Genomic DNA, 15,369 nt, shown 5'->3' on the forward strand with positions numbered 1-15,369 from the left:
ACTTTTAGTAGCTAGGTAAGTATGTATAAAATTTACGTCTCAAATTATCAAACTATTCGTTCTATTGACATTAGTCACATTACGAACAATAGAACGGGTGGCCACTCGACCGGGCCCATTTGTATAAGCAAATCTGAAAGGGTTAGGGTCGAGCTTGCAAGACGCGTCTAAATTTTGTACATTTACTTGGGCCGACCACAACGCGTTCTTCTTCACGCCTGCATCGTAACATACGCGTATCCAACGCGGCACCATGCCATCATTCAGGCGTCAGGCTAACTTCGACGAGGACGATGACATCTATGACGATGGCGTGTCTGCTTACTCTGAGTCCATGCCTTCCATCAAGAGGTCGCGCATTTCAGACCAGATGCGCAGCAGTCACTCCCCTGGCGCGATCGTGCGCGTCGCCATGAGCGACTTCGTTACGTATTCCAAAGCAGAGTTCCATCTCGGTCCTAGCTTAAACATGATCATTGGTCCGAACGGTACTGGAAAGAGTACACTTGTTTGCGCCGTGTGTCTAGGTCTTGGGGGAAAGCCTGAGGTATATTTGTTTATTTCGCACAGTTCGTGTGGTAACGCGTATCATATTGCTAACTTACATGATAGCTTCTGGCCAGAGCGAAGGATGTTGGAGAGTTCGTAAAGAATGGGCAGAATAAGGCTACGATTGAGATCGAGCTCCAAGGATTTCCCGGCGAGCCGAACCCTATCATCGAACGCTCTATCTACAAGGATAATAGATCTGAATGGAGTTTAGATGGTATGCCGATTTGAGGTGTCTAACTGTTGCAATGAATACTTAACTCACGCACAATAGGCAAGCGCGAGACTGCGAAAAACGTGAAAGAGGTAATTGATCGATACAACGTTCAAATCGACAACTTGTGCCAGTTTCTACCGCAAGATAAGGTCGCGTCTTTTGCGGGCATGACACCACAGAATCTTCTTATCGAGACCGAACGCGCGACTGGGTCTCCCCAGATGTTGGCTCGTCATGAGAAGCTCAACGAATTGCACGCTGAGTACAAGTCTATCACAACGTCTGGCGAATCCAACGAGCGTGAACTGGCGAAACTGAAAGAACGCCAGGAAATTGCACGACAGGAAGTGGAGCGCTTCAAGGAGCGCGAACGATTGCAGGCTGAGATAGAGCTACTCGAACGATATCGTCCGTTCGTAGAGTATTCTGGACTTATGAGTCAACTTAGAGAGGCGAAAGACGAATCTAGACAGTTAAGGGCCGAATTCGAGGCTGCAAAAGCGCGCGCTGATCCGTCATTGCAATTGGCTGAAACAGCCAAGGATTTGTTTAGGCAAGCCAGCGAAGCTCTCGAGATTTCGAAGACTGCTAGTGACAAAGCTTTGGAGAAGTACACATCCAAATGGAAGGACCAAGATACTTTCGCGACCGCTATAGATGAACAGACGGCTGCGATTAAGGAGTACCGGGAGAATCGGGAGAAGCATAAGCGAGAACTTGCCAAAACAAAGCAAGAACTAGAGAAATACGAGGAAAGAGCAGCTAACCGGCCTGACGACTCCAGAAAGGGTGAGCTATTAGACAGGGTAGCGGAGAATAGTCAACGGCACAGAGACGCCACGCGACGACGGGACGAGGCAAGGTCTGCCATGGATGCCGTCGACAGCCAGATCGCAAAGCTGAACGCAGGCATTGCAGCACGCCAAGAAGAAATCAAAAATCTAGAAATGGTGAGCAACCAGAAGCTGAGGCACGTCCAAAAGGTCGATCGGGAAGTTTATGACGCTGTTGTCTGGCTCCGTCAAAATAAGCATCTTTTCAAGAGCGACGTGTTCGAACCTCCCATACTCACGCTTGCAATGATCGACCAAAACCTGACAGACGCTATTGAAACCGTGGTTCATAGAACCCAAATGCTGACGTTCACTTGCTTATCCCGCGAGGACTACATGACTTTCACCGAGAACGTTATAGATAAGAGACGCCTGAACGTACCCGTGGTTGAATATTCCGGGACCGATCATCCTACGTTCGACAAGTGGAAAAGAATCTGCTCGCCTACAGAATTGCGCGACCTTCATTTTGATGGTTTCCTGCTGGATGCCGTCACAGCTCCTGATCCAGTTCTCAATATGCTATGCCACGCCGCCAATCTCGATGAGTTTGCGTATTCTCGCCGTGCTCTGTCGCCAGCTCAACGAGATCAAATCGAACGTTTTGTCACCGCAGACGGCAATCCAGTAATTAGACGTTATATCTCTGGAAGAGACTCGTATTTCCTTAACAGGTCTTTTTACGGCAATCGTGCTATCTACACTCAAGTGCGCGATGTGCGTTCAACGAAGCTGTTGTCAGACGGCGGTGTAGATCAAGAACGCAAGGCGCAGCTTAATTACGAAATTCAAGAGGCTGCAGAGCAGAGGACCATATTGCAGGATGAACGGCAGAAACATCAGAGAGTTTTTCAGGAGAGACTGGTCGAAATAAGACAGCTCAGGAGCGAGAAGGTTGTTTGCTGAAGTGTGACCTGCCGTCAATATCGTGATATAGTCTAACAAGCATTTATCTAGGACTCTCTCGCAAAGACCCGTGAACGCATGCACAAGGAGCTCCAAGACTGGTATAAAGCGTGTGACAAAGTGGAAGAACTGAAGAAAACCCTTCAGGAGCTGGAATGTAAGCCCGATGACACGGCGGAAAAAATCGCCGAAGCTCAAGAGAGAATTCGCGAACACTTGAACCGTCGCGAGGCGTATGCGACTAAGCTTGTGGAGCTGCTGGAGCGTCTGTGGGAGGCGCGTAAGGATTTTGTAGTTAAATCTATTGACGGCCTGAAGAAACGAAGCGATGCGGTGGAACTTAAAGATCGCGCTGCCGCAGCAAACCAAGATCTTGAGAAACTTGCTCAAGAAGTTAAGAATTGTAAGCATTTTTTTGTCTTTGTTGCAAATCCAGGAGGTACTAATCATCAATGTAGCCAGGAGACGTGTCCAAGATCTCAGAGCTGAATCCTCGAGAAGACACAAAGAACTCGAGTCGATGATGGCTGCCATGACGGAGGAACAGCAACAACAGATTAAAGAAGTATGGCTGTTACTGTGTAATGCTACAATTAAATGCTAAGTTCCTTTAGTTGTCAGATAGAACCGACATGACGCTTGATGAGCTAGATGGTAGAATCGCTGGCACCAAGGGAGAGCTCGAAAGCATATTCGGTGGAAATCAGCACGTTATCGAGCAGTACGAGAAGCGACAGAGTGAGATTGAAAGACTCCAGGAGAAAGTCGACAGCAGCAATGAGCGAATTCGGGACTTGTACGCTCAGATTACGGAAATTCGAAGTGATTGGGAACCGGAGTTAGATCACCTAATCAGCGGAGTCTCTGCAGAGTTCTCCGACGCCTTTAGGTCTATTGGTTGCGCCGGTGAAGTAAGCGTTGGCAAAGACGAGGATTACGAGAATTGGAGTATTCAAATCAAAGTGAAATTCCGTGAGCACGAGCAGCTTCAACTTCTCACTCATCAGCGCCAGTCAGGTGGTGAGCGGTCCGTATCGACGATTTTCTACCTTATGTCCCTGCAATGCGTCACCAAGGCGCCATTTAGAGTCGTTGATGAGATTAACCAGGGTATGGATCCCCGAAATGAGCGAATGGTTCATGGCCGAATGGTCGACGTCGCGTGCCAGGAGAACGCAAGCCAGTACTTCTTGATCACGCCTAAGTTGCTTCCTGATCTCAAATATCACAAGAAGATGGTCGTTCATTGTATTTACTCGGGTACATACTTGCCGAACCCGATCAAGGAACCTGCCAAGATGGGACTTGGTAGACTTCGTAAGTACGCTGAAGTCGGACGCAGACAACGCCAAGCCATTAGAGCATAACTAAATAAAGAGCATGTGACTGTAAGGAATAATGTAGTCGAGCCAGTATATGTGTATGGGCTATATAGACACAAGTGATTTTTTTTGTAATTCTTAGCAGATAGATGTATTATGGCTAAATCCCTAATTCTACCATCCGTTACCATAGGCATGATATATCTGAGACTTTAAAATCGAATCCAGCTCGGCCGCCCTCTGTTTGGCCAAGGATATGCATTGCCGAATATGGTCTTTAGATATGACGCTTTTCCCTGCAGATACGCACAAATTTTGGAGGCTTAAATGACCGTCAGTATTTCACGGCCCGGATAAATTAACGTACGACATCAAACTCACCTGTTTGTCCCCGCTGATGTAACTATAGTTATACGTCCCTGAACGCTAGCATCCTCCACCCGGCCCTCCAAATCCGCTAACACGAGTCCTGTGTCCTCCATGACACCAAAACTAACACACCATGGCAGACTCTGATAATTCAACTCCAACTTCTTTGACTCCGTCCTCGAAAACCGTATATCCGGTTCAGTTCCAAAATCAGCAGTGACAGTCTCCTCATCATCCGAAGGAATTGCCTTCGGTATCCTAGTGACCGCCAACGAAGCCAACAACGCCGCCCATGCGACCTCTCCGGAGTACATCTGCGACAAAAGCTGGATCTGCGCCTGTAAGACAAGTGTTTGCGTAGTTCCTTGTATCCGCAGTTGTACCGGATTAAATAGCTTTGTAGCTAAAGCGGTCTCATACATCCACTCTGACATGCTCATTAATTCGGGCTGTGGCGGGCCTGTTCGTCCGACAATGTCGACATTGGTGTAAAGCGAGGAAGGGCCGACTTCGGCTGAGTCAACAATGTATCCTGTTATTCCACAGACAGCTATGCATTCACCCATCCGCACTACTGCCGATCCAAATGTGTTTGGAAGAGCTGAGGTATTTATACTGCATGGTCTGAACTGTTTGGGTGATCTGAGGGATGGTCGGATGGGCGGATCAAGGGCGAGATACTTCTCGAAAAAAACGGTTGGTAGCAGTCGCGCGAAGAGCTGAGGCGAAGATGACAGCGCCTCTGCAAATGGCTGTGGTTCTGGCATATTTTTGCAGATGCACTACTTCTTAAGGGAACGAATGCGGATGAAAGTACTCACCAAAGTTAATGTTTATGTAACTCCCATTTTCACTCAGAGCGCCGAATTCGTATCCCCTTACCCATATGGATCACCCTGTGTAAACGTCATGTCGCTCCGCATAAGTACACTACTACTACAAACCCCTTACAATCACCTTATTATAGGGCATAGCCCTATACTTAAAGTGTGACTGCTTTTCAAATGAATCCCGCTACATCTCATCACAAACTTTGCTCGTGGCCGAATGACACTAACGCTACGCTCTGAGGACCTGTGCGATCACGCATTTTTGAGAATATACCGGCCAGCCAATTCGCATTTCTATTCCGCACACTCAACATGAAGGTATGTGGATATTTGATATGGGGGCAGTTTGGGCCGAGTTATGGCTTAAGATAAAAATTGGAATGGAGGAGAAGGGAATGTAATTCATTGGTTGAGAAGCACAAGATATTCTATAGACGGGATTCTGTCGGTTATGAAGGATAATGGACATTGACAGGATCGTTTTCTAGCTCAACATTTCATATCCGGCCAATGGCTCCCAGAAGCTGATTGAGATCGACGACGAGCGTCGCACTCACGTATTCATGGAGAAGCGCATCGGCCAGGAGGTCGAGGGTGACAGCGTCGGCGATGAGTTCAAGGGCTACATCTTCAAAATCACCGGTGGTAACGACAAGCAGGGCTTTCCCATGAAGCAGTACGTACTATTTGTTGCGTTCATGGCATTACATTACATTAGTGAGCAATGGTTAACGAGTTTAGGGGTGTCATGCACCCATCGCGTGTCCGTCTGTTGTTGGCCAAGGGCCACTCTTGCTACCGACCCCGCCGTACAGGTGAGCGCAAGCGTAAGTCCGTCCGTGGCTGCATTGTTGCCAACGATCTCGCTGTCCTTTCTCTCGCCATCGTCAAGCAGGGTGAGTCCGACATTACCGGCTTGACCGACGTCGAACATCCCAAGCGTCTCGGCCCTAAGCGTGCGTCCAAGATCCGGAAATTCTGGGGTCTCGGCAAGGAAGATGATGTCCGCAAGTACGTTGTTCGCCGCACTGTGGAGAAGAACGGAAAGACTTTCACCAAGGCCCCCAAGATCCAGCGTCTTGTTACTCCTCAGACTCTCCAGCGCAAGCGTCGTCTCATTTCTCTCAAGATCAGAAAGGCTGAGGCCCAGAAGGAGGCAGCTGCTGAGTACGCTCAGCTGTTGGCCAAGCGTGTGACCGAGGATAAGGCAAAGAGAGCTGAGATCCGGAAGAGACGGGCGTCGTCCATGCGGGCGTCGACCATCAAGGCTTAGATGTTTTACTAGTCTAGATTACAGTGAAACGCAAAAAGTGTCATTATTTTATGGGTTCTTGGCTTTATTGTTAGTTTTGTGTAGTATATTTCGGTAGCCGCATGTACATCAAAAATAATTTACGTACTTCGAAGAACAGTTCTGAGTCGGTAGTCTAGTAGTACGCTGAAAATATTAATTCCCAAAAAGCATAACTTAAGTTAAGTTAATTATCGACTAATATTCTATTATCATTCTAGTACTCGCGTATTAATCCATCCAATTTTACAAAACACCCGATTCGTGTATCCAATGCACAAATGCTCTCCTCCACTTAGTCGCTAGGGCCAATCATTTTCTCGGGTCTGACCCATTCGTCAAATTCCTCGGAGCTCAAGACGCCGAGTTCCATAGCAGATTCCTTCAAGGTGATACCCTTCTTGTGCGCATTCTTGGCGACCTTAGAAGCGGCGTCGTAGCCAATCTTCGGGTTAAGCGCGGTAACCAACATGAGCGACTCGTTCATCAACTGCGAGATGCGCTTGGTGTTAGCCTGAATTCCGTCAACGCAGTGAAGGCGGAAGGAGCGGCAGCCGTCAGCCAAGAGTCTGACGCTGGACAAGAGATTCCGGATCAAGACCGGTTTGAAGACGTTGAGCTCGAATTGGCCAGAGGCTCCAGCGACGGTGATGGCGGTGTGGTTGCCAAAGACCTGAGCGCAGACCATGGTGAGGGCTTCATTCTGAGTCGGGTTGACCTTGCCTGGCATGATAGACGAACCAGGCTCATTCTCAGGGAGCGAGAGTTCGCCGTATCCGCATCGCGGACCAGAGCCGAGGTATCTGATGTCGTTCGCGATCTTGAACAAGCTCGCGCCGAGAGTGTTGAGCGCCCCGGACGCCTCGACGATGGCATCGTGGGCCGCGAGGGCCTCGAATTTGTTAGGGGCAGTGTAGAACTGCTCGCCGGTGAGAATGGTGACTTCCTCAGCTATGGCGACATCAAAACCTTTCTTAGTGTTTAGGCCGGTACCGACTGCAGTACCACCCTGGGCGAGGTAGCGGAGTCGGGGAAGAACGGCCTTGACACGTTCAAGGCCGTACTCCAGCTGCGTGGCGTAGCCGGAGAACTCCTGGCCAAGAGTCAGAGGTGTAGCATCCTGGAGATGTGTACGGCCAATCTTGATGATGGAGTTGAACTCCTCTACCTTCTTGATGAAGGACGCATGGAGAAGCTCAATCTGAGGGATCAATGTCTTGGTGATCTCAGTGACCGCAGCGATGTGCATAACAGTTGGGAAAGTGTCGTTCGAGGACTGCGATCGATTGACGTGGTCGTTAGGGTGGACGGGCTTCTTTGAGCCCTTCTTGCCGCCCAGAAGCTCGATAGCACGATTGGAGATGACCTCGTTGGCATTCATGTTTGACTGAGTGCCAGAACCGGTCTGAAAAACCACAAGCGGGAAATGGTCGTTGAGCTTGCCGTCAGTTACCTCCTGCGCAGCAGTCTGAATGGCTTGCCCGATCTCGGGCTCGAGGCCATATCGCTCGTTGACTATGGCCGCGGCTTTCTTGAGGATGCCGAACGCATGGATAACGGGCAACGGAATTCGCTCTGTCGGGCCACCAATGTCGAAATTCTGGAGGGAGCGCTGGGTTTGAGCGCCCCAATACTTGTCATCTGCGACTTCGATCTCGCCGAATGCGTCTGTTTCGATGCGACTGGTCTGTTTAAACGTTAGCTATCGCTCGGGATCATCAATATGTCGCCGCATTGCCATATCCTGCCACACTGGCAGTAATGCAGGAACAGACCAAATTAACAGAGAAGAACATATTCTTCACAACCATACGTACCATGTTCACTGTGGCAGTTGAGAATAATCTGGGGATGGCAAAAGCGGGGGTGATCGAAATGTTGGGAGCAGGCACGCCGTCCATAACACGAGCCGTTGGAGGGACTGAATTAAGTTTCCCAGCAAGGCTGACAGATGGCCGGGCATTGGAGGCGAGCACTCGCGCAACGGTACGACGAGAAGCAGCAGACAAGAGCATCGCTAGTCAATGGTCGGATAGAGGGGCAATGCGAGATGGTAATAGGCGACCCTTGTAATAGGCAACGGAGGCGGGCAAAACCGGGCGTCGACGAGCTGGAGAAAAGTTCTTGAAAGGAGTGGCCGGTGGCTCCGTCGGATCCACCCTCGGACTCGGCCCCTGTGCACAGCTTCCGTTCCGACGTTTCCCAGCACGGGTTTATTTGAGTTCCAAATGTTCCTAGGGTGTTAACCGCACCAATCGTAGGGCTGGCTAATATGTATCCGGTAAAGCGCAAAACCTAAACCCCACCGCATTGTATGCGTTCCGAATCTTATCGCCCCCCCGGGGCACAACCTAGTCGTCTGCCGCCTTCTACTTCTGCAACTTCTCCTGTTCGAGCTGTACTGAGTCTCCGTATGATATACCGCCAGGTTTATGGAGTAGCCTGTTATGATACTATCTGTCTAGAATCCTGGCGGGAGCCCTCTACCGGTGGATTAAACTAGCTTCTGGCTTTTCGAGACCGGCCTCAGGTGACGACGATTATAGGCACGGCGACAGCAGACTGTAATTCTAGGATAGGCGAAATCTAGTACATCCGTTTGATGGAAGGCACAAATACTGCCCATTCTTCGATCTCAGTCTACGTAACTCCCTTCCTGGGTGCACCTGCGGAATTGGTTGATACCCTTTCTACAAACATCAATCAATAAAACTCGGGTAAAGTCAGCGTCTAGACAATTGTTTGGGTGAGCAGGAAACTCTCAAGTAATTGTTCAGAATAGTCAAGTCCCTGAGGAAGCAGGGATTGTTATCGATTACAACGGTGTGCTCAATAGCCCCGCTAAAAGTGAGATGCTTCTGCAAGCCCAACGGCCTATCCGACTGTTTCCATTTTCCATCGCCCAAGCAGGTAGTCGCTTACGCTTCCCAAGTCCGCAGAGTTCGAGGCAGTCACGCTTATTCTGTAGTGCAATTCGGGCTCATTTTAAAGGCTGTGCAGAGCCTCTGTTGCCTGTCGAGCTTAAATTTTGTGCGGTTTTTTTTTTCTTTTTTCTTTTTTTTGAAAAGCCAGTTTATTTTACGACTTGCGAATTGGCCATTTTAAACCTGGGGAAAGTAAGTAAACGTACACAGCATTGGCCTAGACGGCAATTCCTCGGTTGCGACAAAACCTCTCTGGGGTTCTCTCCGTCTCTGGTCAATAATGGGCGTTCGTTGTCACTTGTAAGTGCACACACGCCGTTGTTTTCTTTGTGGCTCATGACTCCCTTTCAGACATCCCGAGACACGAATACCCTTAGGGTGAAGCACCATAATTGCTGATAGTGAGAAACGATGTCTCCTTGTCGATAGAATATAAATTGTTCAATCTATTTCGGCGTAGTTATTGTAGGACGAGTCTAAAAAAATCCCAGCATGATTTAATCCATTCACGGTTTTTTATTTATGCAGGGTCTGTCCAATCTCAACACTCACATGCTCTCTCATAAATACCTAATAAATTAATCGGCTTTAGTTATTTGTTCTATTTTACTTCCGCAGTCAGCATCGTGACGCGACGAAGGTTAGGGAGCCGCAACTTCTGGGGATTGATTTCCTGTTCGAATTCATAGCCGCATCAACGTTGCGATCTCAGTTACTTCTTGTCTTCACGGGCCATTTACACACCTTCGTGAGAGGACTACAACTTCAGTATACGTATTCACATATTTTGGACAGAATCAAATATCAGCGTCGATGTCGTCCGCAGTGTTTGAAGACATCGCTGCGCGAAATCTAGGCAATCTTCTACCACTAGATGAGCAAACCTTGAAAGAGATAGTCCACTATGCCGCGTCTCTATCAGGACCAGACGAAGCTGCAGAGCATTTCAAGGTGAGAAATATATTGTGATTTGTCTACTGACTATCGTACGAGCATTCACGCGGATAGGGACTTCTGGGCCACGAGGCCGCATCGCTTGATTTCATTCATGGATTTTGCTCTCGGCGGTGGCCGTCTAGAGCGAAGCAACGGTCTGGATCAGGATCAAATAATGGAAATGCTCGCACAGTAACGAAGCGAGCACCAGTTGGTGCAAAAAAAGTCTCGAATTCGAGTGGACTGGCAAAGCCAGCACCGCCTGCCTCGAATACTCGTCCGCCAGATATTGGGCGTGGGTATATGAAAAAGGCGGAAGAGGATGATTATTACGTTGGTGTGAAGTATGATATAACAATTGATGAGGTGTCAGGTTGATCACTGACTGATTTATAGGAAGGACAAAGGCAAAGAGCGGCACCATGACCCATCTCCTCAGCCCACGCCGCGACCAACTCCTCAACCAGCATGGACTACAACAACCACGACAGAACCTCAACCGGAAATAATCACTGGGAAAGGGGCGTCTACTTCATCTGCATATAATGTCAAAGGACCAGCATCGTCTGCGTCATCGTTGTCACCATCACCGGCAGCTCCTCCTCCTTCTTCTTCCAGATCAAGATCTCCGTCCGTTCAACCAGATGCACGTTGGTCTGCGCCACCGCCTATTCTTGCAAATAAGCTATCGCTAAGCTATTACTCCGAGAATGCTAAGGATGCGGAGAAGTTGAATTCTGGATACAACGCTGTCGCTACGATGCCATTGGAGCCAGTTAAAGTCAAAGCGCCTGCCGCTCCTTCTTCTTCTTCTCCCCGCGCAACAACTCCTACAGTGCCATCGGCCCCGTTTTCGCCGAAGAAAAAGGTCGAGGGCACACTGACGTCGGACTTAGCGACCAAGAAATCCGCGAAGAGACCTGTTGAAACGAGCGGAGTGGGTGCGGCACTAGCAGGGAAGAATGGACAAAAATCTATAAAAGTGCATTCACTGCAGGAAGTTGAAAATGCTATTATGACTTTAGAGTCTGAGTACAGCAGCACGAACGAGCGTCGGGCGTGCAATTGTCAAGGTATGCACTGCTATACTTTCAAATTGTCATTTCTGACAGGCAATAGCACAACGGCATCCACTTCTTGAAGTAGCTCCGAACTGCCTACATTGCGGCAAAATCATCTGCGTCAGAGAAGGCTTAGGGCCATGCACTTCTTGTCACACTCCCCTTCTAACTAAGGAAGAATACGGCGCTCTCGTAAGTGAGCTCCGTCAGGAACGTGGACAACTCAAGAACGAGATCTACAATGACCAGTCCAAGAAAGCGACAACAGGTAGCAATGCACGACTCACGTACTCAGGCAGTGCGGGCGGACAGCCAATTACGACGGACAAGGCAATGTTACCGGGCTTGGATCGAGCGAACGATCAGCTCTCGAATTTGTTATCATTCCAGGCGAACTCAGTGCAGCGGACGAGAATCATTGATAATGCCAGTGATTTCGAATTACCAGGCTCAGGTAGTGAGCGCTGGTTGACAACAGCCGAGCGAGCAATGCAGCTTCGCAAGCAGCAGCGAACGATGAAACAGATGGAGGCTCTCGATCGGAAGCGCAATGGCCGGGGCAAACGCGTCATCAGCATTGACCTGCGGGGCAACAAAATCGTGACTGAGGATCACTCAGAGACTGACTTCGACTCAGACGAGTTTGATGACATCGAAGAAATTGATCCCAACGCCGCGCTCAAGGAACAAACTGGAGCTAAGGTTGAGACGTGGAATCCTGACAAGGATAATGCGCGGTTTATTAAACCATTGTATCCTGGCTTGAAAGGCACCGAGCCGAAGCGCAACCGCACCGTTGACGCGAGCACGAACAAAGGAGCAACAAAACAGGTTGACTCGGATGACGAGGCGATGGATATTGACAATGATGAAGTGCAGTCTGCTACTAAACTGGTCACGTCCTCGGCTCTGCTACCACCTGCTCTGAAGAATTACAACCAGGCGATCAACACGGATTCACGCCGCAGTCGCCCCGCTCGTGTTCAGGAGGAATTCGAATATGACGACCTTGCCAGCACAAGGTCGCTGTTTGATGAAATCGGTATCACTGAGACTGTTGACGAGGAAACGACCGAAGCCATCGCTCAAGCCAATAGACGCTTCCAAAATGGCATCCGCGACAGTAAATATGCGATTGATCGAGATGGCGAAACTGTAATTCGCCGACAAGAATTCACTGAAAGCACCACGCGAAGGCCAGCACTGAGACGTGATACCGCTAGAGTTTCGGAATTTTTCTTGGAGGCTGATGACGATTATCATGCGGTTACTGGTATGTCGACGAACCCGCCCGGTCCGAGAGGTAGTTACGAGGCTGCGCCAACTCATGGGTATGGCGATGCAGGTAACTTTTCGCGGTTTCGCTCACATGCTCCGCCTGTCGACTATAGCGATGGTAATGAGAGTGACGACTATCACGAGACCGCAGGTCCGTCGTCTGCGCCCGCGCAAAATACGTCAATGCCAGAGTACGAGGATTCCAGTGATGACGGTCAGTTTGCTCCTATTAGCCAAGCAGACAAAGGAAGTTCCAAAGCTAAGTCGTATGCCATTGATTCCGAGGGCGAGAGTGACGAGGACGTAAAGGACCGTGAGGATGTGTTGGATGATTATAACCGGTTTAAGCCCAAGGGTAGCAGTAACTACATCAATCCGTACGTGGCACCACCCTCACCGTCGATCTCGTCTGTTAGTGATGGCGAGGGAGATTACATTGACGATGCAGACGATAACGCACCTGTTGAGGATGAGGGCGTTGAAATCGTTGATGAGAAGTCTGAGAATTTGGTCAATGGTGATGACAAATCTGACGACGAGCCATATAGTGGCTATGTTGGTGTTGTAGGCAACGATGAGTTACCGGAGGACCCAGATGACTACTTAAACCAATTCGGATTCCCCCAAGGTGGACGAAAGGTGAAGCGATGGAGACATGCAAAGCCGGCGAATAAGATGGAAATTGACGAATACGCATCGACGCCCAGAGATTCAGATGCCGAAGCCGGAGAACGTAGCAATGGTGCCTACCCGGCTCAGGAGGAAGCTTATTGGAGTGCGATGAAGAAAGCGGAAGCTGAATGGGTACCTGTTCCTGCTGCGAACATCCCGGATGATTGGACTACAAGTGCTACTAAGCCTGCCAAGAGCAAAGCTGACGATTTAATGGAATTTTCGTGATAAATCGCCATGTACCATTAAGTACATTACTAGAAAATGTATATTTACCATTCTAATCCTTGCTAATCATAAAGTCATCAAGAAGAGTTTAGAAATGCAACGTGCAGGGACCTATCAATTATAAATGCAATCTGCCGGGACCTTGCTCCCAATCCTGTCTCAAAAATGAAGGACGCCTGCCGAGACCGTCCTTTAAACCACAGACCTCGTCAAACTCGCCAACCTCTTCTCCTTTTTTGTCTACAAGTTTGACAAATACATCCAGAGGGCATATTTCTCCATCGCGGGTTTCCGATTCGCACCCAGGAACCGGTACAACGCCATCGTTCACTAGAATTCGCACGCCAACGCTTGAAGTACTCATCGTCGATACGCACGATACCCTTTCAAAGACAACACGACCACCCATTGGAACAACGGACGAGAGCTTCCAATTGCGATTGTCCGGTACGTACGTATATGGCAGAGGTTCTACCTCCGGAAATAAACCCAAAGTACCGACTAACGGCACAATATCACCGTCATGCGCACTGCCACAGTAATCAGCAAATTTATTACCAAGGTTGCAGAAACAGACATTTGAACAACTTACAATGAGAAGAATAGCTTCCCGGCTCTTTCAGGTCCCAGTTCCAATACTTCGCGAGTCGCGTTTAAATAGAGAAAGCCCATAACAGCGCTATATGGCGTACCAGGACCGGACCGATAGTAGTGTAATAAATCCCGAGCATAAGCGAACTCCTCCCATTCCCGCTGTGTAAAGATACCGCACCAAGGACTTTCTTCGTTTCCCGTGGCTAGAATTTCGAATCCACAAAGTTCTTGCATGTGCCACAAATCAGACACGCTGAAATCATAACCAAATTGCTGTCGAAGACGAACCGCGACACGGGAGAGATAGACTGACTGGAACTGTTCTAAAAGTGCTGATCCCCTCTTCCGTCCCGCTTCAGTATCCTGACGGTATCGAATGCAAGCCTTAACTGGGGTGAGTGTATCAGCTCCTCGTTCTGGTGCTATGTCAGGGATGATAACGTGCCGCACATTCGCAAACAGTTCATCCTCCCTAAAGAAACCCAGTGCGAAATTCTCAGCCGTATGTAGGACCCGTGAACATGAACATGAGAATATCGAGAACGTTTTATTCTCTCCATCGTCTCCGCCGTCCACAAGATGATCATACCGTTCTCGCAGAGTCACTCCTGTGTTGTACGCCTGTCGGACGCCCGCATATCGACCCTCACGCGTAAGTTCCTCCAAATCAGTACTCTTTCCATTCTCATCCACCTCAAAAAACTCTTCCCAAGATTCCAAGAAGGGAAACACAGGCGTTCCAGCTGCTTTCAGTTTCGTAATCATGGACTTCATTTTAATACCAACTGACAGAGTAGGATAGCGCTCTGCATGCCGACTTAACATGTGGACTTGATCCACTACGCATTGTGGAGGAAGACTTGAGCTTGTCGACGTATGATGCTGGATCCAAGGACTGTAACCGCCCAAGTGGTAGAATATGTGCCAGTCTTGTAAAACTGACTGCAGTCCGAGAGCATCCGGGATCGATGGTCGCGTCGAAAGAGCGCGAAAGTAGTACGCGAGTATGCCGGCTGATAGGAGGACCAGGATAATTAATAGACGAGACATTGATTGCTGCGGTTGCATGTAGACGAAATGTATCGCTATTTAATGGCCATCAAGCATCAAGCTTGATGGCATTGGAATTGTGTACTTCCATATCTATAATGGGTCTTTGACTGACAGGCGTGCGTTTGTAAGTCCATGGCATTGGCAGGACCAGATCTGACCTGGCCGTGAAGTTACAGTAATCCGACCCGAAGTATCTCTATATCTGACCCACACTGTGCGGCTCAAGTTTATGATCAGGTTGGGAATCTGTACGTCAACAAATACATCACACTGCCAGCTCGAAGAAATTCTAAAGAAAAATCAACT

General features: G+C 49.0%; 6 protein-coding genes across 6 annotated transcripts; 3 read left to right on the forward strand and 3 right to left on the reverse strand.

Annotated features, from left to right (window-relative positions):
- Positions 1–207: 207 nt before the first annotated feature.
- On the forward strand, positions 208–3,980 carry POJ06DRAFT_249810 (P-loop containing nucleoside triphosphate hydrolase protein). Its single transcript, XM_056187215.1, has 6 exons — positions 208–547; positions 613–766; positions 824–2,493; positions 2,557–2,908; positions 2,964–3,070; positions 3,120–3,980. Exons 1-6 carry the CDS (start codon positions 254–256, stop codon positions 3,870–3,872), a joined length of 3,330 nt encoding a protein of 1,109 aa, XP_056044358.1. The 5' UTR covers positions 208–253; the 3' UTR covers positions 3,873–3,980.
- POJ06DRAFT_249812 (uncharacterized protein) lies at positions 3,981–5,064 on the reverse strand. The gene is made up of 2 exons (XM_056187216.1): positions 4,209–5,064; positions 3,981–4,149 (listed from the first exon to the last, which is right to left on the reverse strand). Exons 1-2 carry the CDS (start codon positions 4,961–4,963, stop codon positions 4,002–4,004), a joined length of 903 nt encoding a protein of 300 aa, XP_056044359.1. The 5' UTR covers positions 4,964–5,064; the 3' UTR covers positions 3,981–4,001.
- A 274-nt stretch (positions 5,065–5,338) lies between these two features.
- On the forward strand, positions 5,339–6,299 carry POJ06DRAFT_237073 (ribosomal protein S6e-domain-containing protein; the record flags this gene model as incomplete). The annotated part of the gene is made up of 3 exons (XM_056185936.1): positions 5,339–5,344; positions 5,515–5,702; positions 5,768–6,299. The coding sequence occupies 3 exons, from the start codon at positions 5,339–5,341 to the stop codon at positions 6,297–6,299; spliced, it is 726 nt and encodes a 241-aa protein (XP_056044360.1).
- Positions 6,300–6,455: 156 nt separating this feature from the next.
- Positions 6,456–8,448, reverse strand: POJ06DRAFT_83952 (L-Aspartase-like protein). Its single transcript, XM_056191639.1, has 2 exons — positions 8,135–8,448; positions 6,456–8,004 (listed from the first exon to the last, which is right to left on the reverse strand). The coding sequence occupies exons 1-2, from the start codon at positions 8,330–8,332 to the stop codon at positions 6,613–6,615; spliced, it is 1,590 nt and encodes a 529-aa protein (XP_056044361.1). The 5' UTR covers positions 8,333–8,448; the 3' UTR covers positions 6,456–6,612.
- A 1,423-nt stretch (positions 8,449–9,871) lies between these two features.
- On the forward strand, positions 9,872–13,475 carry POJ06DRAFT_84017 (uncharacterized protein). The gene is made up of 4 exons (XM_056191642.1): positions 9,872–10,192; positions 10,250–10,521; positions 10,574–11,250; positions 11,297–13,475. Exons 1-4 carry the CDS (start codon positions 10,055–10,057, stop codon positions 13,414–13,416), a joined length of 3,207 nt encoding a protein of 1,068 aa, XP_056044362.1. The 5' UTR covers positions 9,872–10,054; the 3' UTR covers positions 13,417–13,475.
- On the reverse strand, positions 13,476–15,351 carry POJ06DRAFT_83964 (histidine phosphatase superfamily). The gene is made up of 2 exons (XM_056191640.1): positions 14,009–15,351; positions 13,476–13,946 (listed from the first exon to the last, which is right to left on the reverse strand). The coding sequence occupies exons 1-2, from the start codon at positions 15,076–15,078 to the stop codon at positions 13,535–13,537; spliced, it is 1,482 nt and encodes a 493-aa protein (XP_056044363.1). The 5' UTR covers positions 15,079–15,351; the 3' UTR covers positions 13,476–13,534.
- Positions 15,352–15,369: the final 18 nt, after the last annotated feature.

The sequence above is a fragment of the Lipomyces tetrasporus genome (genome assembly GCF_029532465.1).
Source record: "Lipomyces tetrasporus strain NRRL Y-64009 chromosome Unknown POJ06scaffold_4, whole genome shotgun sequence".
Taxonomy (NCBI): domain Eukaryota; kingdom Fungi; phylum Ascomycota; class Lipomycetes; order Lipomycetales; family Lipomycetaceae; genus Lipomyces; species Lipomyces tetrasporus.

Excerpts from the sequence above, each read along its gene's own strand:
- POJ06DRAFT_249812 (XM_056187216.1), bottom strand. The coding sequence starts at position 4,963 with ATGCCAGAACCACAGCCATTTGCAGAGGCGCTGTCATCTTCGCCTCAG. Across the intron at positions 4,150-4,208 it reads ACATCAGCGGGGACAAACAG|CCTCCAAAATTTGTGCGTAT; the intron begins GTGAGTTTGATG and ends CGGTCATTTAAG.
- POJ06DRAFT_249810 (XM_056187215.1), top strand. The coding sequence starts at position 254 with ATGCCATCATTCAGGCGTCAGGCTAACTTCGACGAGGACGATGACATC. Across the intron at positions 767-823 it reads ATCTGAATGGAGTTTAGATG|GCAAGCGCGAGACTGCGAAA; the intron begins GTATGCCGATTT and ends CACGCACAATAG. Across the intron at positions 2,494-2,556 it reads GACAGCTCAGGAGCGAGAAG|GACTCTCTCGCAAAGACCCG; the intron begins GTTGTTTGCTGA and ends GCATTTATCTAG.
- POJ06DRAFT_83952 (XM_056191639.1), bottom strand. The coding sequence starts at position 8,332 with ATGCTCTTGTCTGCTGCTTCTCGTCGTACCGTTGCGCGAGTGCTCGCC. Across the intron at positions 8,005-8,134 it reads CAACTGCCACAGTGAACATG|ACCAGTCGCATCGAAACAGA; the intron begins GTACGTATGGTT and ends ACGTTTAAACAG.
- POJ06DRAFT_84017 (XM_056191642.1), top strand. The coding sequence starts at position 10,055 with ATGTCGTCCGCAGTGTTTGAAGACATCGCTGCGCGAAATCTAGGCAAT. Across the intron at positions 10,522-10,573 it reads GATTATTACGTTGGTGTGAA|GAAGGACAAAGGCAAAGAGC; the intron begins GTATGATATAAC and ends ACTGATTTATAG. Across the intron at positions 11,251-11,296 it reads TCGGGCGTGCAATTGTCAAG|CACAACGGCATCCACTTCTT; the intron begins GTATGCACTGCT and ends GACAGGCAATAG.
- POJ06DRAFT_83964 (XM_056191640.1), bottom strand. The coding sequence starts at position 15,078 with ATGCAACCGCAGCAATCAATGTCTCGTCTATTAATTATCCTGGTCCTC. Across the intron at positions 13,947-14,008 it reads GGGAAGCTATTCTTCTCATT|TGCGCATGACGGTGATATTG; the intron begins GTAAGTTGTTCA and ends TTACTGTGGCAG.